Source organism: Saccopteryx bilineata, chromosome 3 (genome assembly GCF_036850765.1).
Source record: "Saccopteryx bilineata isolate mSacBil1 chromosome 3, mSacBil1_pri_phased_curated, whole genome shotgun sequence".
In the NCBI taxonomy this organism is placed as follows: Eukaryota; Metazoa; Chordata; class Mammalia; order Chiroptera; family Emballonuridae; genus Saccopteryx; species Saccopteryx bilineata.
The window spans coordinates 150,477,310-150,500,659 of NC_089492.1; the positions used below are offsets into that span (position 1 = coordinate 150,477,310).

Consider the following 23,350-nt stretch of genomic DNA (forward strand, 5'->3'; position numbering starts at 1 on the left):
CAGTGGCGCAGTGGATAGAGCTTCGGACTGGGATGCAGAGGACCCAGGTTTGAGACCCCGAGGCCGCCAGCTTGAGCATGGGCTCATCTGGTTTGAGCAAAAGCTCACCAGCTTGAACCCAAGATCACTGGCTCCAGCAAGGGGTTACTTGGTCTGCTGAAGGCCCGCGGTCAAGGCACATATGAGAAAAAAATCAATGAACAACTAAGATGTTGCAATGCACAACGAAAAACTAATGACTGATGCTTCTCATCTCTCTCCGTTCCTGCTGTTCCTTTATTTATTTATTTTATTTTTTTGTATTTTTCTGAAGCTAGAAACGGGGAGAGATAGTCAGACTCCCGCATGCACCCGACCGGGATCCACCCGGCACTCCCACCAGGGGGCGATGCTTTGTCCCTCCGGGGCGTCACTCTTCCGCAACCAGAGCCACTCTAGCGCCTGGGGCAGAGGCCAAGGAGCCATCCCCAGTGCCCAGGCCATCTTTGCTCCAATAGAGCCTCGGCTGCGGGAGGGGAAGAGAGAGACAGAGAGGAAGGAGAGGGGGAGGAGTGGAGAAGCAGATGGGCGCTTCTCCTGTGTGCCCTGGCCGGGAATCGAACCCGGGACTTCCGCACGCCAGGCCGACGCTCTACCACTGAGCCAACGGCCAGGGCTTCTCTCTCCATTCCTGTCTGTCTGTCCCTGACTATCCCTCTCTCTGACTCTGTCTCTGTAAAAAATAAATAAATAAAATTAAAAAAATAATAATAGCTGATGTGAAGTCTTTGTCTTTGTAAGTCCAACATTTGGCCTTCCTCAGAGACAGATTTTAGTGACTAATTTTTTCCTGTGCATGGGCCTGTTTCTGTTTCCTGTTTCTTTATTGGTCTCACATTTGGGGTGGGGGGACAGTTTTATTTTGGTTATTTTTAGGTAATATAATGTGGCAACTCTGAATATCAGACATACGCACACACTAGGTTTGTTGTTGCTGCTATTTGTTTGTTTAGTGACTTTACTGGACTAATTTTATGAAGTATACATTTCCATCAGTAGCCACTGATGTCTCTGCTCAGTAAGTTTAAAGGTCAGCAAATTATTGGACAGAGATTTTCTTAAGTGTCTTGAGCTAGGAAATCTTCCACCCCTTGCCAAGGAGCTCTGTGTGTGGGTTGAGGTGTGCCTTCAGTGTCAGGTAGTTGACATCTCTGTTTTAGCCTTCACTTCCTGCTTGTGCAGGCCTCGAGACTAGCCAGGACAGAGAGACTGAGGCCCTTTCAGGTTTCCCTGATCAAGTACACAGTCTTTTAGACCCCTGGGAACATGTCAGAGCTTTTCAGCCTCCCTTATAAACATTTCATTTCTCAGATCTTCTTTTTAAATTTTGGTTGGGCTTTTGTTTGTCCCAACTGTTATCATAGTCTTAGGCAGTTGTAATGTGGAATAATTGAAGCTATTGTGTTTGACAAGCACCCTGGGAATAGGGGTTTTCACATGGAGAGAGCTCTAAGTAAAGATACAGTGCTTTGGGGATAGGAGGTTTCTAATGGAGGGAGCTGCAATGTAGGCTAAATAAGGGCAGCACCCCATAAATGGAATTTTTCCAAGACCTGCAGTACAGGTAAAATAATAACGATGTTCTGGTGACGGGGCTTTCTGAGGAGCTCCTGTCCCAGTCCGCTCCCTCTGGTGACTACACGGCTGCTGGTTTGCAAGGCCATTATGACACTGGGGTTAGAGAAATGGGAGTAGGCTAAATTCAAACACCACAAATACCACTGTTCTTACCAAAGTCCAGCAGATTATCTGTGCAAATCCCTCTTCAGATTGTTGTTAGCCTTTGATTAATATCTAGATATAATCTGGATATAATCTTGCCAATGCTTATGTTGCTGTTATGGAAGAATAGATTTACAAGAGTCATTACTTCACCATTCCAGAAGTCCTGCCTCTGGTAAGGACTATTTCTAAGATCAGGCTTCCCTAGATGTTAACTACAATAATAAGGAGGTATTCACTGGAAATAAGATTAAAGTAATGCCCTCACCCTGGATGTATCTGGGATATATATATATATATATATACACACACACACACACACACACACACACACACATATACATATACATACATACACACACATACACACACACACTGCTCACAAAAATTAAGGGATATTTCAAAATGAATATGAAGCTATAAAATATCCCCTAATTTTTGTGCAGTGTGTGTGTGCCTGTGTATGTGTATATACATATGTGTGTGTATATATATGTATATATATGTGTGTGTGTGTATATATATATATATGACATTTAAAGGAACAAAAAACTTGATTTATGATCCATAGGAATCATTCCAAAATATTAGAATAATGTGGGGCTGTCCAGACACCCCCCAACTCCCAGACGCCCAGCCCAGTGACCTCTTGGCTGCTTCCCCTGGCAGCTGCCTTGTCTAGGGAAGGGAGATGCCATTTTGAGTACTTTCTCTAAGCTACGTCTTACATTCATTATCCTCACAACTTACCACCAAAGAAAATTATCTTATTTCCACTTTATAGATAAAGAAACTGAGGCTTACAGAAGCCAAGTCTTATGCCCAAGGTTAGAATATTCCTGAGCCTCTCTCCCAGGAGATGCTTTCCACCAGTCACAGAGCTGGGAACAACAGCAGAGTCATGGATGCCCTTGCCTCTGCCATAAACACCTGCTGAGAGGGTTCCCAGGTCAAATTCTCCTTTCATTGAGGATCCGGAACTTCCAGATAGTTTCCCTCAAATTAAGGGTGGAGGCAGATGGCACACTCTTCTCCCAGTGACACACGGGGTTGTGACTTCAGGGCTGGTAGTGTAAGATGGTCCCCTTAATGCTCTCAGGAAAATAGACTATACAGGCCTAAGTGCCTAGAGCCACGCTCAGTCCACTATAAGTGCAGCGTGTGTCTGTGAAGGACAGGGGGGCATGTTCCCAAATGCCCCACCATCCCAACCAGCCCATGGCTCCAGCTATTCCCACTGACTGAAACAAAGGGACATATTCATTACAAAGTTATTCATAAAAGACAAACTTTATTTTGATAGCTCAGAAATTGGCTAGGAAAGAAACACGTGACAACAGTGCCTTGTCATGTACTAAATCATCCTCAGATGTGTGAGCTCGCCGGATCCTCACAACCCGCTGCAGGGTGGGGAACCACTGACCCACTTCACTGAGGACTTGTGGGCCATAACCTGGCTCCCACACAGGGCTGTACACACTCCACCCAGATGCCTCCCTGTTTCTGGTCCAGCTAGCTCCTCAATCCACAAGTGGGCAGAACTTCCCAAGAACCCTGGCACTTATGCGTGCCAAGGATTTCTAGGTCAATGGTGGCTGTGCCAAGCGGCTAGCCAAAAGCCTTGACAAGCCTTGGGCACAAAGGAACCTGGAGCTAAGCAGAGGGACCACAAGCCCACTGGCCACTGCTGAGCCACTGTCTACAACCAGGCCCCTACATCAGGGAGCTAATTCACTGTCTACATCAGGGAGCTAATTCTAGTGTGAGCAGAAAGAGTGGCTCCTCCTGGTACCATGGGCCCCAACCTGTTGGCAAAGGGGATGAGGTAGAGTCCCCTACCTCCCTTTCTGTGCTGTGCTTGTTACTAACCAGCTTCTCTGACTTTTCTCTGGAAAGAGGGCGAGCTGCACCTTCTCCTCCTGTGGGGTCCAGCTCAGAGCTAAGCCCAAACTGCCACCCATCCCGGGAGGCCTTGTCCAGCCCTCAGGGCAGGAGGGTTCCATCCCGGACCACCTCCTGGATCTCCCAGCGACACACGGGGCACTTGGCTGTGTCCCTGAAGACCTTCCAGGCGCAGCAGTGACAGAAGTATGTGTGGCCGCAAGGGATAAGGCAGGTGTTGGCAGCATGGTGGAGGCAGATGGCACACTCTTCTCCTGCTGTGACTGGGAAAGGGGTCAATGTCAGTCATGGGCATAGAGGGTCAAGGGATGGGCAGCCTACTCACAATATAGCCACAGAGCAGAGAACCAGGTCATCATATTGGGGAAAATATTACCTCATGAGAAAATGCTCACAATACAATCAAGTGGAGAAAACTGAAAGGAAATCCATAATGTACATACCTCTATATCATAAAATTCCAACTTAGAAAAAAAGAAAACAAGCACAGAACAATTCCCCATATATATATGTGACTGGGAGGAAATCCACATAGGAAGTAATGGGTGATTTTCTTGTTCTTACTTCCTTCTTTATCCCTTAATTTTCTTTTTTTCTTTTTTTTTTTTTTTTACAGAGACAGAGTCAGAGAGAAGGATAGATAGGGACAGACAGACAGGAATGGAGAGAGAAGCATCAATCATTAGTTTTTTGTTGCAACACCTTAGTTGTTCATTGATTGCTTTCTCATATGTGCCTTGACCGTGGGCCTTCAGCAGACAGAGTAACCCCTTGCTCAAGCCAGGGACCTTGGGTCCAAGCTGGTGAGCTTTGCTCAAATCAGATGAGCTCGCACTCAAGCTGGCGACCTCGGGGTCTTGAACCTGGGTCCTCCGCATCCTAGTCCAACGCTCTATCCACTGCGCCCCTACCTGGTCAGGCTCCCTCAATATTTTTTTTACTCCTGTTTGGCAAAGCTTTGACTATGAACGTGGCTTGCTTTTGTAAAGCAAGGACAAAATAACTATCTGCTCATGTGCTCTTGAACTTGTAAAGTTAGCAGATGTTCTAAAAGGCAGAGCTGTTAAATTGCTTTTAGGTTCCAATACGCAGAACAAAATTGTTCGGCTTAAAGCCTGTGCGAGACTTGATGGGACTTGACTTTCCTGGCACCCCTAGGGCTTGAGGCCTGTCAAGTCCCAGGCATTCTAGGAAGCCACTCACCTGCAGGGTCAGATGGCATCTCCTCAGGGAGGGTCCAAGGCAAGGCTGTGGGAAAGGCACTGGCTGCCGGGTCTAGGGCGGGGAGGTAGAGTTCAGCATGTGGAAAGCAAAGCCAGAGTATTCCGGGCTTCCACCCCTGAGGCCCACCACCTTTCTTTTCAGGGTGGCCTGACCTCCTGCCAGGACTAATGGCTCCATCCTGGCTGTTCCCTTTCCTACTACAACATAGCAAGAGAATTCATGGGACTGTGGATCTTTCTCTCTAGCCTACCCTTTCTTCAGACATATCCTCTTTACCTACTGCCTCTGCCTGAATGGAGATTTCAGCATCACTCAGTGTGGAAATCCACCAAGAGGTGGAGGAAACAGGTGCTTGGGTCCTGCCCCACTCCTACCAAATTCTGGTCTCCAGGGGCGGGGCTCCAGCAGTTGTGGCAAGCCCAGGCACCATGAATGGTCCAGCCCAGGAATGCCAATGTTTCTTCTGATGGCTGTTTCTGTATCAACTTGCTCCCCTGAAACCCACTCTCCTTGCACATGGCTAGAGGGATGGTTTTGTTTCCCACTCACGCACATCTTACCCTTGCCCCACAGGCTATCTTCTTGCTCATCTGCACCTCTCACCTTGGGTTCCCTTGGCTTGCCACCCTTGTCTCCAGTGAACTCCTACTTAGACTGCAAAACCCTACCCCAAAATTTCCTTTGTGAAAGGCTATCAGCCTTTAACTGATGTCTGGTGTGCTGGTCATATCTTCTTCTCATTTGTTAGGGACAGGCTGCCTTTCCTATGCCTGGGTTTTGTCCACAGCTCCCACTTTCATACCTGACACTAGCAGGAACCAATAGAAAAACGGACAGAATATGAATTAATGAACAAAATGAATAAGTGAATGGTTTCCCCTGAAGCTCTGGATGCAGGTGGAGTGCCACCCGAGCCTCCACCTTCCCCCTTGGAGTGGTGCCTGGTCGGAACAATTGGCCTCACCAAGCAGCTCAATGGCCTTGGTGGTCCCATACACATCCATCACGGCCCAGAGTGAGGCGCCCATGGGTATGCCCTTGCGCAGCAGGAGCTTGGGACCCGTGTTGACTTTGGCGCACAGCCAGCCGCGCTGGTTCACCCAGAAGCGGACCACGTCCCCTGCCAGCATGTTGTAGTCAGGCAGCACCGCTGCCCACGTCGGACTCTGTTGCTCGAAGTCAGGGCATACGAAGGGAGGTAGGCTAGGTGCCTGCACGCACGCGGGGTTAAGACGCGTGAAGCCCACGCGGAGGCCACCGCACCAGCCGCCCTCCTGCCTGAGCACGCGGAGGGCCACGCACTCCCCAGGCTGCACAGGCCGCTGGCTGAACACGATGCCATCGTGGAAAGTGGCAAGCCGGTACGCAGTGCTTCGCTTCTCGTCCAGGACTACCTGCGCACCCTTGGCCTCGGGGTGGAAGCGAAGGGTCTCCAGGGGTGCTTCGTGTTCTGCAGCAGGCAGGAGAATATCAATGAGGGCTCGCTGGGACCCACCAGCTTAGCGGGCCAACTTGACTGACCAACCATTCCTTCTCCTCCTCCTCCACAGCCTCCTGGGGTAGCCTCGACCTTTGGCGGAGGGCATTTCCACCATCTCCAACTCCCCGTAGCCACAGCCCACACTCTCATCCCAGGGACCCCCAGAGATCTGCTTAGAGCTAGTGAGGAGCCTACTTTGCCTGTCTGGGATCTGAGTTCCTTCCATGAAGCCCCTCAAGCCTCAGTTCTCCCACAGGGTGGTTGTAACAATGAAAGGCACTGCCTGACCAGGCATGGTGCAGTGGATAGAGCGTCCACCTGGGAGCTGAGGTCCTAGGTTCAAACCCCGAAGGCCCTGGCTTGAGCACAGGCTCACCAGCTTGAGCACAAAATCATCAACATGATTCCAAGGTTGCTGGCTTGAGCCCAAGGTCACTGGCTTGAGCAAGGGATCAATGGCTCAACTCTGTCTCCCCCCCTTCAAAGCCCATATGAGAAGCAAGCAATGAACAACTTAAAATGTTGCAACTACAAGTTGCTGCTTCTCATCTCTCTCCCTTTCTGTCTCTCATAAAAAAGGAAGAAAGAGGCCCTGGCCGGTTGGCTCAGCGGTAGAGCGTCGGCCTGGCGTGCGGGGGACCCGGGTTCGATTCCCGGCCAGGGCAGATAGGAGAAGCTCCCATTTGCTTCTCCACCCCTCCCCCTCTCCTTCCTCTCTGTCTCTCTCTTCCCCTCCCGCAGCCAAGGCTCCATTGGAGCAAAGATGGCCCGGGCGCTGGGGATGGCTCCTTGGCCTCTGCCCCAGGCGCTAGAGTGGCTCTGGTCGCGGGCAGAGCGATGTCCCAGAGGGGCAGAGCATCGCCTCCTGGTGGGCAGAGCGTTGGCCCTGGTGGGCGTGCCAGGTGGATCCCGGTCGGGCGCATGCGGGAGTCTGTCTGACTGTCTCTCCCCGTTCCTAGCTTCAGAAAAATACAAAAAAAAAAAAAAAAAGGAAGAAAGAAAGACACTGGTGGTACATGCTCTCAATACCCAGTAGGGTTACATTGTTATTAGAGAGAGAACAGATATGAGCATGGTAGCTATGACATGGTCCTGGCTTATTCTGCAGGTGTGTGTTTAATGTACATATCTATGTCCATGTATATGAGAAACCAGCTGAGGGAGGCCACTCACTGTGCTTGGCTCTGGCTTAGGGGTCCGGAGCTGGTGCTGGATTTCCTCCTATCTGACTTAATGATTTTCCCACAAAGAACCTGTGCCACTTGTGAAGGCCAGGTTCCCGGTGAGGGTGACTTCCTTGCCCTGGGAGACAGAGGGTCCCGGCAGCCCCCCTCAGGTGGGGTTATGGGCTGGAGAGGCGGTCTCATCCCTTCAAGGCCTAGGGTGAGATTTGAAACTAAGGGACTTCCTGACCTGACTCTACTTGGCTTAGGGGAGCAGGAAGGGAAAGTTGCTTATTGGGCAGCCCTTCCTCCCAACTCCAGCGGCCTAGGGGAGACCTGGAGAAGCTTCCTGCCCAGAGCTGTTCTTAGCCAGCTCCCCACCACCCTGCCTTATCACTCACCCTCCTCTCTTCCCCCTTCCCCTCCTGGCCCTCCTCTTTCTGGGTTGGATGAAGGAGGCTGAAAATAAAGAGAGGTGAGGTCAGTCTGAACCTGAATGAGACCCCAGCCCAGAGGAGCCCCCAGGTACCTAAATGTGAGTTAAGTGCCCACCTGGGCAGACAGTGGGCTGGGGTGGATGGGAGCAGGTAGGGGCTCTTGGTATAACCAGGCAAAACTCACCTGGGCAGGTGGAGGCCACCCCCTCCCATTAGGCTGGGTCACTGCCTACCCCTACAGTGGGGACAGGAGAGGAGCCCTGGAATGGGTCAGCTGCCCTGGATAAAAGCTGGCTCAGGCAGAACTGACTCTGGGAGCAGGAGAGAGTTGGGGGAGAAGAGGAAGGAGAGGATCCAGGGAGGTGGCTGACTGGAAGGCAGGGCAGGGAGGAGAATGAATGCCCAGGAGTGGCCTCGGGGGTTGCATGGAGTCCCTCAGCAGGAAGGGAGGGCCTGGAGAACCCCGGAAAGCAGGCTTCATTCCTGGGCAGGAACTTGAAAGTCTGCGAAGCTGGCCCACCCCTGCCTCGGGAGCTTCCTAGCAGCCCGTGAGTCTATGCATTCACCCCAGTTAGAGGAGGGAGGCTGAGAGGACACCCAGCCACACAGGTCCTCTCTGCTGTGTGCCCAGGGTCCACAAATGGAAAACCTCACAGCCCTGCACAATGGGCCTGAGTGTGGCCCCTGCGAGGTGCCGCTGGCCGGGGAGCCGGGGCTCCAGAGAACCTGCGGGGCTGAAGAGCCCCCCAAGGCCCTCCCTATACTCTGCGCAGGGCTCTGGGTTTGCAGTTGGCTCACAGCAGTGTAAAGGGTGTGGGTGCCCACCCCACCCATGCATCCCCTTCCTTGGGGCCTGCAGGGCTCCTCTCCACCCCCATCCACACACCCTAGTGCACCTACCAAGGTTGGGCCCAAGGTGTGTGGCTCTCTTTCTAAGCCTATACCCAGCCCTAGGCTGGCATGAGGTTCAGAAAATGCAAGTGCCAAAGCACCCTCCCACCCACAGGTGGCTGTTCCTATTATCAGTCCCATTTTCTGGCAGATCCTGAGGTCCCATAAGTGGAGTGACTTGCCTGTGGAGGGCCCTCCCTAGTGGCTCTGCCTGTCTCCCTTCCTCCCCACTGCTGCAGGAGAGATACCTTGCCCTGGGATTGACAACAAGGACCCTGTAAAGCCAGTAGCCACGGCCACCAACACAGCAGCCTGGCCCATGCAGGTTCGCATAGGATTCGGACAGACAGTAATGAAACAACAGAGCCAAGAACCGGTGGGCCATTAGCTTTAATCCTAGCTTGCACCCGGCGGGCAAGAAATACATACAGTGGGAAAACACTTCCCTTTCTACTCAGGGCTCCCAAAGCCACTGACTTATCCAAGTTTCCTAGAATCAAAGGTTTCTACCTCACCAGCCTTATTCACCTCTGTTCCCATCTCCTCTTTCACAAACTCTGCACAAACTGGCTTCTCCCTCAGCACTTCACCATCTTTTTATTTTTTTAATTTTTTTATTTTTTACAGTTTATTTTATTTATTTATTTATTTATTTATTCATTCATTTTAGAGAGGAGAGGGAGAGACAGACAGAGAGAGAGAGAGAGAGAGAGAGAGAGAGAGAGAGGAGAGACAGAGAGAGAGAAGTAGGGGAGGAGCAGGAAGCATCAACTCCCATATGTGCCTTGACCAGCACTTCACCATCTTGGCTGCTTCTCCTCTCCTCCATGTGGCCTCTCTCTGCTCTCTCCTCTAATGATAATTTCAGGAACCAAGAGAGCAAGCTCCTGTTCTGCCCCCACTTTATAGTGTAGAAATCAAAACCTTTAATCCAATATACAAACAAGGAAGTCTCTGATACAAAGTCACTTATCTGAGGCATAATTGGATTCCTCATGAGAGTGCACCATCCCACATCATGTAATCAGTCAAGGGTGTGGGGAAAAAGCTTAGTTTTAAAACTAAGCCTTAGGCCAGGGGTCTCAAACTCAACTCAGCATGTGGGCCGCAGAGCAAGATCACAGCCGTTTGGCAGGCCGCACTAGGTCTACAAAAGGCAACTGTTACACAACACTTTTCTCACTGCAGTTGAAAACAAAAAAAAAATCAGTACAACAAGCACAATCGTACATGCAGTTTACTCAGTGTCACAAAACGACCAGAAACTGTAGTTTGCCTCACAACTGCTGTTAACTAAGCTAATATCTAGCTAGGATGCTAGAGAAATGAAAAATACAAGTAGGCCCCTAGGCTTACTTAATTTTATCCAAAATATTTTGAACTTCCTGGATTAGTCTGCGGGCCGCACAAAATTGTTCGGAGGGCCGTGAGTTTGAGACCCCTGCCTTAGGCTATAACGACCCATCCTGCTTACAGCCTGTCCCTTACACCCAATGCAAACTATAAGCAAGCAAACATATATCATATTTAAAAACTTATTTGACTGCCTGACCTGGCAGTGGCGCAGTGAATGAAGCATCGGACTGGGACACAGAGGACCCAGGTTCGAAACCCCTTGAGCACGGGCTCATCTGGTTTGAGTAAGACTCACCAGTTTGAACCCAAGGTCGCTGCCTTGAGCAAGGGGTCACTCGGTCTGCTGTAGCCCCCCTGTTGGGCAGATAAAATGTATTATGCTCACTTTGTTAAAGATGGCGCCGCTGCCCACATGGAGGCCGTTGCCCAGGTGATATTAATGTGTCTCTCTGTGGGCAGGCAGGATCATTGTAGCCTGGGGGTTGGTTTTGGGATTAAGCCTTTCCTACCCTTTTTGATGTGGGGTGGTACAATCCCATCATGCCTCAGAGAAGTGACTGTATTAGAGACTTCCCTATTTTGTATATTGGATTAAAGGTTTTGAATCTACACTATAAAATGGGGGCAGAACGAGAGCTTGCGCTTGGTTCCTGAGATTATCATTAGAGGAGAGAGCAGAGCAGAGAGCAGCGGAAAGAGGCCATGTGGCCAGGAGAAGCAGCCAAGATGGCGGAGTGCTGAGTGAGATGCCAGTTTGTGTAGAGTTTATATCTGGGATAAGGAAGGCAGCCCGGGACTCGAGCCTGGCAGTGCGAGCTGGTGTTTTCAGGAACTGAGGAGAATAAGGCTGGTGAGCTAGAAACCTTTGATTCTAGGAAACTCGGATAAGTCAGTGGCTTTGTGAGCACTGAATGTGAGTGGTTTTGGAGCCCAGTGTGTATTTTTACTTGCCCGCCGGGTGCAAGCTAGGATTAAAAAAAATGGCCTATCAGTTTTTGGCTCCATTGTTTCTATACCGACTGTCCGAATCCAATTCGAACCTGCATGGGTCAGTCTGCTGTGATAGTGGCAGTGTGACTCCTGGCTTTACACCCCCCCCACCAAGGCACATGTGAGAATGCAATCAATAAACAACTAAGGTGCCGCAACGAAGAATTGATGCTTCTCATCTCTCTCTCTCTCTCCCCCTTCCTGTCTGTCCCTATCTGTCCCTCTCTGTCACAAAAGAAAAAGAAAAAAATTAAAAATAAATAAATAAAAATAAAAACTTATTTGACCAACAGACCCACTTCAGCTGAGTCATAAAACATGAGCCATGGCCTTTTGGGAGTCTCCTCGACACACTACACCAACACACCAACACACCAACACTCACACACACACACACACAGATCAAATCAGAGAACCTCTGCAGCCAGGCTCTTGGAATCTAAGTGACTGAGAGTCAGCCCTCTGCTCAGTGAGGACCCCCCCACCTAGATCTCTACCATCTTCATTACCATCCCTCCAGCCAGTCAGCTTCTCCAGGTGCCAGGTGCCCACTGAGCACTTCACAGTCCTTTCTCTCCCCACCATACCCCACAGGAAAGCACTCAGAGGGAGCTGAGCTTGGGGAGGGTGTGCAAGTCGCTGCCATCTGAGAACTGGAGGCCCCTGGGGGCAGTTCTGGTCCTGCATTCCTGTGCCGCCCCCTTCGTGGCATCACCAGTGCCTGGGATCCGTACAGTTGCCAAAACAGCAGTAGTGGTAGCTTGGTTCCCCCAACCCTGGGGCTCTGGGTGCCACCTGCTGTTGGTGTGTGAGCCGCAGTGCTTCTGGGGGCAGGGCACTGAAGGAGTAGATGGGGGCTCTTTGCCTGGAAGGCTCTTTGCTGAGAGGTGAGGTCATATCTCCAGAGGCAAAGCCCAGATTCTCCGTCTCTACCCTTCACACCGAGGGACACTATGGCCTCTGGTGAGGTGAGACCTGGTGGCCTTGGGCTTGTGTTGCTGGTAGTCTTGAGTAAAAAGGCGGGCTGCATTGGCTCCGCTTTTAGATTGGGGTAACTGAGACCCTACGGAAAAGTGACTTGCCCCAGGTCCCACAACTGGAGCCTTTCATCTTGCACTAGGCCCCCTAAACTACAGTTTCCCATCCAGCCAGCATTCTCCGCTGTCCAGCAGGGCCCGAAGGAGCCAGCTCACATGGGTCATCCGTGCACTACAGGGATGCTAGACTTAGTCATGGCCTCTGTGGGATTCTTGCCAGGGCAGGAAGCTATAGCCTTGGGGCCTCACTTCAACAGCTCACTAGCTGGGTCAGTTCTGCCTGTATCAGAAGCTCCTTCCCAGTGGCGTTTACACTGACTGCACCTCTGCCTTCAGAACTTTCCCCCAGCAATGACCCAGAGCTTCCCCTGCTTCCTGCATCCCTGTCCAGGGAGCAAGCATCTGGCTCCCACTTACCAGCCTGGAAGCAGAGCTGGGCTCCCATTGGCCTGGGGTCCCGGGTCTGGAAGAAATTGTCTGAAGAGGCCAGTTGACAGGTTTTCAGAGTCTCCACCGGTCCCCTTGTTATGAGCCAGGATCATGTTACAGGGTTATATTACAAGGTTGATGATTAATTCGTTGTTGTCACGCGTTACAATACCCAGGGAATTTCCTGATGTCCCCTGGCTGCAGCAGGCCTGCTCAACTGGCCAGCCTGAGGAAAACAGGGGCTGGGATGGCGTGGGTGGGATTTAGGGTAGATTTCTCACCCACTTCTGAGCAGCCGCTTCCAACCGGCTATGCATTATATTTGCCTGAGGCATGTTAGTAAGTATGTATCTGTGTCCACAGCTGCCCCAAAAGCCCGAATCCAGCCGCCTGGGGTAGGGCCAGTATCAGTCATTTTTAAAAGCACCTTGATTGTTCTAATGTACAGTGAGGGTGGAGATTCAGCTGGCACACAGAAGGGATTTAATTGATGTTGCGGAAGTGGGCTAATTGAATTCGCTGCATCCCAGGACTTGTGGAGTGGCCCAGCCCAGGTCTATGCAGAGAAAATGTGAGGCAGGTGGAACGGCAGGATATGACTGCTCCCCTAACCTTGCTGGGGCTGAAGTTTCACCTTCCAGAACCCACACCCACTCCAAAGCGCAAGTTGTCTCCAGGAGGTCTGGCCGAAGGCCTGGCTCCCAGTGTATCGGATGTGACAAAGAGGCTGGGAGCCTCTGCCCTCCATTTCCACAGGTACACTGATGCTGCAGGAGGGCAAGTGGCTAGCTTTAACCTAGTGCTTCTAACTTTTCCACATGCACATTAACCTCCTGCGGAGCTTACCAAACATGGTTTGACTGAGAAGGTCTGGGCATGCCTTCATGCTTTCCTAACAGGGTGGCTCTGTGGACCCTACTTTAAAGACAAGGCCCTAGGATAGTTTGGAGGCTTGTGTGTACCCTGGCCTCTACCTCCAAGCTAAGCCCTCCATGCTAAGACCTCCACACTAAGGTCATGATCGTGACTTCTCTGAGCCTGGCTAAAGGGACAGATACCCCCATGCAAGTCCCTGGAATAGCAGGGCATAGCCGTTCTAATGGCCAGGCTGGGGAGGTGGTGGATGGGAAATGATGGGGGTTTGGAGACCCAGGCCCCATCTCATATGTTTTCTTGCCCTCTTTTGCCTGCTCTGGGACCTGGTGTCCCCGTGTGTAAAACAGGAAGCCAGGATGAGCTGATCCTTGTCCCCAATGTGCCGTGGCTTTGGTCTTGGCAATGGAGAGGTGACAGAAGGCTAGTCCCAGGAAACTTCAGAATATGTTGCTGCCACCCTGGGCCTTCTGTTCCACACCGTGCACTCTGCTAGGCTCCCTCAGTTCCTCCTCTAGAAACAAAGGCCAGAGGCAAACTGGTGAGGGTTCCAATAGGTCCAGCCTGAGGCAAAGGCCCATGGTTTATGGTCCTGCTGGCCCTGCCTGGGGCATCCAGGAAAAGGCATTCCCTTCTTTCTGGGCAGTGTGAGGGTGGGGGGGGGGGGGAGGGGAGGGGAGGGGGAGCAGAGATCTCACCTTCTCTCTCCTCCCGGACCCTGGCTCCACCTGTACCACCAGGTCCTGTGGCTAGTCCCCAGAGGGCTGTAGCCAAGAACATCCAGTTGACAAACCACATTCCAATAAAAGAGGTAATTATGGAATCTTATCAGGAAATCAGGTCTTGAACTTGATCTTTGTGGAAAATTACTGAATGAGTTGTAAACATCAGACTGCCCGATTCCAGCAGGCTGAGTGGGGGTGGTCCTATCTTCAGGACCTCAGTGGGAGAGGGTATCCTGAGGAACTGAAATCCTGCCCCAGGTCTGACATCAGGAGGTAGGGGTGTTCACACAGAACCCCATCACACATCCACGTGTATGTAGTTAACAAATACTATTCTAAGTCCAGTTCTGTCTTAACCTGCTGATGCTCATGGCAACTCCTCAAAAAGATTCTATTTACTGTAATCATCCCTATTTTATAAATGGGGAAATTGAATATTGGGCAGATAAAATACATTATGTTCACTTTGTTAAAGATGGCACTGCCCACGTGGAAGCCCGTCGCCCAGGTGATATTAATTGCCCTTCTTGCTTGGAATGGACGTGATTATATTAATGTGTGGGTGGCAGGCTGTGGGCAGACAGGATCCTTGTATCCTGGGGCTTGGTTTTAGGACTAAGCCTTTTCCACCCTTTTTGATGTGGGGTGGTGCAATCCCATCATGCCTCAGATAAGTGACTTTGTATTAGAGACTTCCCTATTTTGTATATTGGATTAAAGATTTTGATTTCTGCACTATAAAATGGGGGCAGACTTGGAGCTTGCTCTCTCAGTTTCTGAGATTAGCATTAGAGGAGAGAGCAGAGAGGAGAGCAGAGAGAGGCCATGTGGAGTAGGCCAGGGCCACTATCACAGCTGCCTGGCCCATGCAGGTTCGCATTGGATTTGGACAGTCGGTAAAGAAACAGCGGAGCCAAAAACTGGTGGGCCATCATCTTTAATCCTAGCTTGCACCCGGCGGGCAAGTAAAAACACACACTGGGCTCTAAAACCCACTCACATTCAGTGCTCACAAAGCTACTGACTTATCCGAGTTTCCTAGAATCAAATGTTTCTAGCTCACCAGCCTTATTCTCCTCAGTTCCCCATCTCCTTCCTTCTCCCTGCACAAACTCTGCACAAACTGGCTTCTCACTCAACACTCTGCCATTTTGGCTGCTTCTCCTGGCCTCCTCCATGTGGCCTTTCTCTGCTCTCTGCTTTCTAATGCTAATCTCAGGAACCAAGAGAACAAGCTCATATTCTGCCCCTATTTTTTTTTTAATTTTTTTATTTATTCATTTTAGAAAGGAGAGAGAGAGAGAGAGAGGAGAAAAACAGAGAGAGAAGGGGAGGAGGAGCAGGAAGCATCAACTCCCATATGTGCCTTGACCAGGCAAGCCCAGGGTTTCGAACCGGCGACCTCAGCATTTCCAGGTCGATGCTTTATCCACTGCGCCACCACAGGTCAGGCCTCTGCCCCTATTTTATAGTGTAGAAATCCAAACCTTTAATCCAAGATACAAAATAGGGAAGTCTCTAATACAAAGTCACTTATCTGAGTCAAGATGGGATTGTACCACCCCACATCAAAAAGGGTGGGAAAGGCTTAATCCCAAAACCAAGCCCCAGGCTAAAAGGATCCTACCTGCTCTCAGCCCACCCCCAACACACATTAAAATCACCTCGGGGACAGCTTCCATGTGGGCAGCGCCATCTTTAACAAAGTGAGCATAATATATTTTATCTGCCCAACACCTGGCTACTGGCTTTACACTGAGGCATGATGAGGTGGAGCAACTTGTTCACAAGTTCAAGGCAGTGACAAGCCAGGACTTGGCCCAGGGGATCTGGATGAAAGCTAGTGCTTTAACCACTGTGCTATGCCCCTCCCAGTCTCCTGATACAGGCCACTGTGCCCTTCTGAGCATTTAGTTGTTACAAACACCTTCCCCATCCGACTATTATGGGAGGCTGCAAGCTGGCAAAGCCCTTGCAGTTTAAGGCTTAGTCTAAAGTTAAACTCTTTCCCCACACCTCCATATTGGCTATGAAGCTGAGTATATGTACTCATCCCATCCCCCACCTCACTTGCTTGCTTAAGTTGCTAAAGGCAATTTACATGCCCTTCCTCTCACCCTTTGTTTGTTCTGATGTTGGTTGATTTAAATTATGCATGGTGGGGGGATTTCTGTTTACACCTTAAATGGATTCCTGTTTATGCCTCAGATATGTGACTTTGTATTGGAGATTTCCTTATTTGCATATGGCTCTGCACTATATAATAAAGCTGACCAGGGGCTTTGCTAGGCTCTTGCAAGCTATGGACAGTGCAGAGACCTGATCTGATTCTTTTTCTCTCTGAGTTTATTTTTTCATTCCCACCATTCTCACTCAGGACCTGGACAATTACTAGCTACGCTGGTCTGCGGCATATGGTGCTGACACACAGTGCAGCCTTTATGGGTAGTTGCTGACTGGTTGCTTGAGTGTAATGCAGAGATTGGCTGTTGGTCAAATAAGTTTGGAGATATGATATATAGGTTTGCTCCCTTACAGTTTGCATTGGGTGTGGGAGACAGCTGTAAGCAGGCAGGGTTGTTATACCCTAAGGCAGTGGTAGTCAACCTGGTCCCTACTGCCCACTAGTGGGTGTTCCAGCTTTCATGGTGGGCGGTAGCGGAGCAACCAAAATATAAATAAAAAGATAGATTTAACTATAGTAAGTTTGTTTTATAAAGATTTATTCTGCCCTGGCCGGTTGGCTCAGCGGTAGAGCGTCGGCCTAGCGTGCGGAGGACCCGGGTTCGATTCCCAGCCAGGGCACACAGGAGAAGCGCCCATTTGCTTCTCCACCCCTCTGCCGCGCTTTCCTCTCTGTCTCTCTCTTCCCCTCCCGCAGCCAAGGCTCCATTGGAGCAAAGATGGCCCGGGCGCTGGGGATGGCTCTGTGGCCTCTGCCTCAGGCGCTAGAGTGGCTCTGGTCGCAATATGGCGACGCCCAGGATGGGCAGAGCATCGCCCCCTGCTGGGCAGAGCATCGCCCCTGGTGGGCGTGCCGGGTGGATCCCGGTCGGGCGCATGCGGGAGTCTGTCTGACTGTCTCTCCCTGTTTCCAGCTTCAGAAAAATGAAAAAAAAAAAGATTTATTCTGCCAAACTTAGTGAAAATCTGACATAAAGTATTTGGTAAGTAATTATTATTATATGCTTTAACTTGCTGTAACTCTGCTTTATAAATTTTATAAAGTAAAGTTACTTCCCTACTTTATAAATCACCATTACTGTGGAACCAGTGGGCGGTTAGAAAATTTTACTACTAACAGAGATACAAAAGTGGGTGGTAGGTATAAAAAGGTTGACTACCCCTGATTTATATGAAGTTGAAAAATAAGCAAGCTATTCTGTGCTGTTAGAAGTCAGGCTAGTCCTCACCTTCCAGAGGGGCACACGAGAACCTCTGGGGTGATGGCAGTGTCCTCCATCTCAATCAGGTGGTGTATATACATATGGAAAGATTCACATCCAGACCCTCAAATTGCATGTCAATTGCACATTAATTATATATCAGCTAAATTTCCTTCTAGCCTTAAACCTCTGGCTCTGAGCGAGCTGGTGAATGTTGGAAAGCCTATTCTGGAAGCCAGAGGGCTTAGCCAACACTGCCACCTGGTGGAAAAAGACACAGAATTGCTCATGGGTCCCATACCCTGGAGGGAAACGGTCCAGGCCACAAAGGGTCTCACCCTGCATCCCTGGCACTGCTCTCCTTCATGTCCGCTCACTTCCTGCCCACGAGCCCCCTAACAACTCTGGCAGTCCTACTAAATCCTCTGGACCAATAGCCGGATCCCCACCCTGGGCCTGGGCGCCAGAGGGCAGGAATGGGAGGCCAGGGAATGCCAGAGAAGTAGCCAGCTCTAGTTAATTAAGTCTGTGCCGCTACTTCCACGCTGCTGGCCTGTCCAAGTCTTCCTGGACTCTGATTCTGCTATGCCCCCCACTGCCCTGAGTCTCCTAGCTCCTGACCAGCTAACAACCAGAGCACCCCCCTCATGGTGTGCATGTGGAGCCTGCCAGAGAAGGGAATTGGGGGAGGTGAGCCTACCTGGCTACTCAGAAGTGAGGGAAGGGAAAGCAAAGAGGCATGCCTTCTCCACTTTTGGTTTCCTGTTTTCCTTCTTCCTGTGCCCCACTCATCCCATATACATCTATCAGGGTGTCTGTCTGGGAACACTGTGGTACCTGTGCAGGGTATGTGTTAGTGTGTGTTCAACAGAAATGTATTGAGTGCCTACTCTGAGCCAAGAACTGTCCAATTTCTGGGTAGCCACAGACTGAAGAAAACTCAATCCTTGTCTCTGTCAATTCAAGTCCATCCTGGTAATTAGGTAAGTGCTACAAGAGGATCAAACTGAGGACTGGCAAAACCATGAGTGCAGTAGGGGTTGTTATGCCCAGGGAATGGGTGAAAGTTTTGTGGAGCAATGGATCTTAAAATGGATCCCTGAAGGATAATTGCTTTCAACATCAAGGAAGGAAAGAATGGCATTCCTAGGAGAAGGAATTACACATGCAGAGACTTAGAAATGTACTATATTTCCTCATGCACCTTAATTTTGGGGCCCAAAATTAAAAAAAATTACTACATAGAGTTATTGGCCATCATAACATTCATACAACTCCTCATCACTGTCAAACTCCCATCCATTAGCTTATCCTCATCTGTGTCTGATGACGAATCACTGTCTTCAACAATGAGCACAAAAAAAAGTGTGAAAAAGCAGGAAATGCAAGTAAAAAAGTCTACAACCACTGTGTAAGATGCAACCAGTTTTTAGACCCCATATTTTTTGGAAAAGGGTGCATATTATACGTGGGGAAATATGGTAATCACATTCAGTGCTGTCTGGGTGCATCAGTTAAGATTCGAATTTTTACATACAGCAGCATATCCAAAAGAACAGTGGTTTAAACAAGAGGTGTTCATTTTTTTTTTAACATAAATAAGTTGAAAATAGGCAGTCCAGGGCAACCAGGAAAGCTCTATGACCATAGCAACCCAGGTGCACTCTACTTTTCTGATATACCATTATACCAAGGTTAGAAATGTACTATATTTCCTCATGCACCTTAATTTTGGGGCCCAAAATTAAAAAAAAAATTACTACATAGATTTATTTTAATACCAAGGTTACTTTATGGGCCTTAATACCAAGGTTACTTTATGGACCAAAAGGGTTGCTGGGGCTCCAGCCAACACATCAGCATTCCAGGCAGCAGGAAGGAGAAAGACCCAACAGGGCACCCCTCTCAGCTTAGTCAGCTCCCAGTTACAGAGACTTACTTACTGGAGGGCTTATGTAATACTTTTGTTGATATCTCTGGCCAACATTTTGTCAGGTGGCCACAACTAGCTATAAGGGAAGCTAAGAAGTATAGTTTTTATTGGGGGAGCAACTAAAAATTGGGGTGGTTCTATTGTTGAGAAAGAAGGAGTAATGGACAGCAGATGGGCAGTTAGTGGTGTCTAGCCTAATAGTAGAGTAGAATAGCAATCTTCCAGTGTGTAATGAAAGGTGACACCAAGGAACTAAATCACAAAGGCCATGCTAAAGAGGTCTTTGAGTTTATTCTGAGCAGGAGCCTGGGGTCAAGGGGTCTGGACCAATCTGCTTTGGGTAAAGATCCATCAGGCAGAAGACTAAGTGTGGGTGAGGAGAGCTGTTAGGAGATGGTAAGTTGGAGACACCAAGGCAGAAACAATGCAGGACTGAATCATGGCACGATAGAGAGCCAAAGCTAAGCCCTGGGGACAGTTGGGGCAGATGCCAACTATCAGGAGAGGGATCTGCTAAGAACAAATCTGGGCTCAGAATATTTGAGTTTGAGGCAGCCACAAGCCATCAAGTCAGATGGCTCAAGGGCACCTGAGAATCCACAGGAGGCTTAGTGGAGAGGACAGGGCTGGGGATATAGATGTGGGAGTCGCCACTCCTACCAATGTGGATCCAATCAGCTGGCAGGGCATCTAATTGTTGAGCCATAAGAATCTGAGGGACTCTCCAGCATTACTAGTACAGGAAGACAGTAGAGTGAGTAAGTGCACAAACTTTGGAGCCAGACAGAGCTTGGCTTGAATCCTGACTGCACCACTTAACAGCCATGAACCCCTTGACCAGCTGGTTGCCCTTTCAGAGCTTTAGTTTTTCATCTGCTAAAGGGAATGAAGAGGCACCTGAGTGCCTCAGGTGCCTCCCATCTTCAATGGGAGGATTGAGTGGGTGAGTGATTAGCCCAGGGAACTGCACTCATCAGTAAACAACAACTCTTACCATTAAAGGGGTCACCCTCCCATTACTGGAGGGGCCATCAGTGTCTCTATTGGATCCTTGTGAATCATGGACATGGTGCACCTCCAGGGCCCTGAGCACCTCTGATCCAGCACAACCAAATCTCCTGGCGGGGGTCTTGGCAGCCCACAGTGGTGGGCTTGTGGCTTGTGAGAAGTTATGCATTTGGCAAGAAGTGGCCCAGCACCCTCCACAGGCTCTGCAGAGATGATTCCAAGGAGACTCAACCATTTTGTAAACAGAAAGACAACTGTTGCTGGGGCAGAGGAAGAGGGGCCAGCCAGACATGAGCAGAGCAGTGGCCCGTGCACATCTGCATAAGTCCAGCTGTAGGGCGCGGGCAATGTTCAACCAGGAAGAAAGACATGGCTTGGAGTCTGGGTAGACAGTATCCCCACCCCAGCCCAGAAACCCAGCGCCCCCTTTACCTCTAAAGCCTGTGTGCCATTATCCCCATGAGATTACAGCTTGAACATTGGACAAACCAACATGAACAGGACAAGCACAGGAATAAGGACCTCAAAGGACACTGGAAAGGGACATCAGACATGGGAGGTGCCAGGTGCATGGCTTTCCAGAGGGTTGAGAGGGAGGAGCAAAGTGGTCAAGCCCAGCATACTGTGGGGGGGGTTTTGGGGGGGTAAGACAGCTGGGAAGAAGCCACTGTGGTCATCCAGGAGATGGTCAATAGTGAGCGGGGCCAGGGGAGGGGTGAAGGCAAAAGCCAGGGGCAGGGCCCTGGCCAGTTGACTCAGCGGTAGAGCGTCGGCCTGGAGTGCAGGGGACCCGGGTTCGATTCCTGGCCAGGGCACATAGGAGAAGCGCCCATTTGCTTCTCCACCCCTGCCCCCCCCTCCTTCCTCTCCGTCTCTCTCTTCCCCTCCCACAGCCAAGGCTCCACTGGAGCAAAGATGGCCCGGGCGCTGGGGATGGCTCCTTGGCCTCTGTCCCAGGCACTAGAGTGGCTCTGGTTGCGGCAGAGCGATGCCCCGGAGGGGCAGAGCATCGCCCCCTGGTGGGTGTGCCGGGTGGATCCCGGTCGGGCGCATGCGGAGTCTGTCTTACTGTCTCTCCCCGTTTCCAGCTTCAGAAAAATACAAAAAAATACAAAAAAAAAACAAAAAAACAAACCCAGCCAGGGGCAGCTTCTTGCGAAGTGAGCACGTGTGAGTGACTGTGTCTGATAGGCTGAGGGAAGCTGCGAAGTGACAGAAGTGCAGAAGGGCTCAGTCTGTCACAAGGCCGGGGGGCAGGGCTCCACTCTTCCACGCTGTCATGGGCCAGGCTGCTCTGACTTTCGCTCATCTTTGCTGGTGTGCTGCCTTCTTCCACATGCCTGGAGTGTTTTCCCACAGCCATGGAAAGCCAGCAGGAAGGAAGGGCCAGGGTAGCTCACCAGTACCTCTGCTTCAACTTGTATCCCATTGGCCAAAGCTTCCTTACAGGAGTAGGAAATGTAGCCTTCATTCTGGACAGTTTGTGTCCAATTAGAAATTGGGGCAGGCTATTATTATGAGATGAAGGGGAGAATGGATATTGGAGGGAAAAGAGGGGTAACCAAAGGGGCGTGGGGTGAAGGCAGGCAGACTCTGCAAATGCGAGGCCTTGTGTGCACCCTGTGTGCACCCAGCTGGATGCCCAGAGTGTGCCCTTGTCATGAGCATGGTGCAGGTGGGTGAAGTGGGAGCTGTGATTTCTGAGATCAAGCCCTGCTGCATGGAGGACACATTGCTGACCTTCCCAGCAGAATTGTTTAGGATTCCTTGGAGGTCCTTCTGGCCCCACACCAAAGCCAAAATAATCCAAAGAGTAAGAAAATATCTTTTTTTCTGCTCCTTGGAGCTTTTGTCCATTATAAATGGTAATTTTGGCCATTGTCATTGTGTCCAGTGCCAGGGCCACAGGCACTGTCCCTAGGCAAGGAGTGGCCAGCCCGTGGGCCTCCTGACGCTCCTTTCACCATGTGGCAAGGCTGGGACTCCAAATGTTGGTCACTAGAGAAGGCTCCAGCCTATTCTTTCCTTGGGGGCCTCTCCTTTCCACTTGAACTTTATGAAACTGGATGAAAAACAACCAAACCCCAGGGATGAAGGGGTTAGCAATAGGGCTAACCCCTGGTCTCTGTGACTTCTCGTGCCTCTCTCTGTTCCTCATCATGTGTGACTATCTGTTAGAGAAAAGGAAGACAGGACCCTCAAAATTCCATCTCAGCAGGCCTACGTCATCCTGAGGGTTGATTTCCTGTGGGTCTCTGGCAGCTGAATACAGTGCTTCGAGATCCACAAATAGTCTGCCCTTGTTCCCTTCCTCCTTCCCATTTGTAAGTGCACATGCATCTGCCCTTGGTTGTGCCTTCACTGGGGACATAATTAACACATTTTTTCAATTAGCAAGCATTTCCTGAGGCCCATGATGTGCCAGCCCTGTGCCGATACCATTAGTGCCACGGCACAAAGAGGAGTCTCTGCCACCTACTAGCTTGGGTACATTACAGATAGGAAAATTGAGGCTCAAGGTTGTGTAACTAATTTAGGATAAACCAGGAATGACCCAAAATTTTCTGCCCTTTGATGAATTCTAAAGATAATTAGGATCCAGGGTGAAAGCCCTAGAGGCATTTGAAAAATATGCAGAATTGTGGTATATATACTTAGCAGCATGTATGTATTTTTTAAAACTCCATTTCTTTATTCTCAGGGGTGCTCCTGATAGTTGTGGTGGCTAAACTAGAGGTTTCTGGGTAAGTGAGGA

General features: G+C 50.1%; 1 protein-coding gene and 1 non-coding gene across 2 annotated transcripts; both read right to left on the minus strand.

Annotated features, from left to right (window-relative positions):
- Nucleotides 1-581: 581 nt before the first annotated feature.
- Nucleotides 582-656, minus strand: TRNAA-GGC (transfer RNA alanine (anticodon GGC)). Its single transcript has one exon. It is a non-coding gene; the product is annotated as a tRNA-Ala (tRNA).
- A 2,409-nt stretch (nucleotides 657-3,065) lies between these two features.
- On the minus strand, nucleotides 3,066-12,757 carry NEURL3 (neuralized E3 ubiquitin protein ligase 3). The gene is given in 5 exon segments (XM_066264839.1): nucleotides 3,066-3,771; nucleotides 3,774-3,926; nucleotides 4,867-4,938; nucleotides 5,852-6,337; nucleotides 12,659-12,757. Coding segments are annotated over 5 exon segments (810 nt in total). The 5' UTR covers nucleotides 12,687-12,757; the 3' UTR covers nucleotides 3,066-3,700.
- Nucleotides 12,758-23,350: the final 10,593 nt, after the last annotated feature.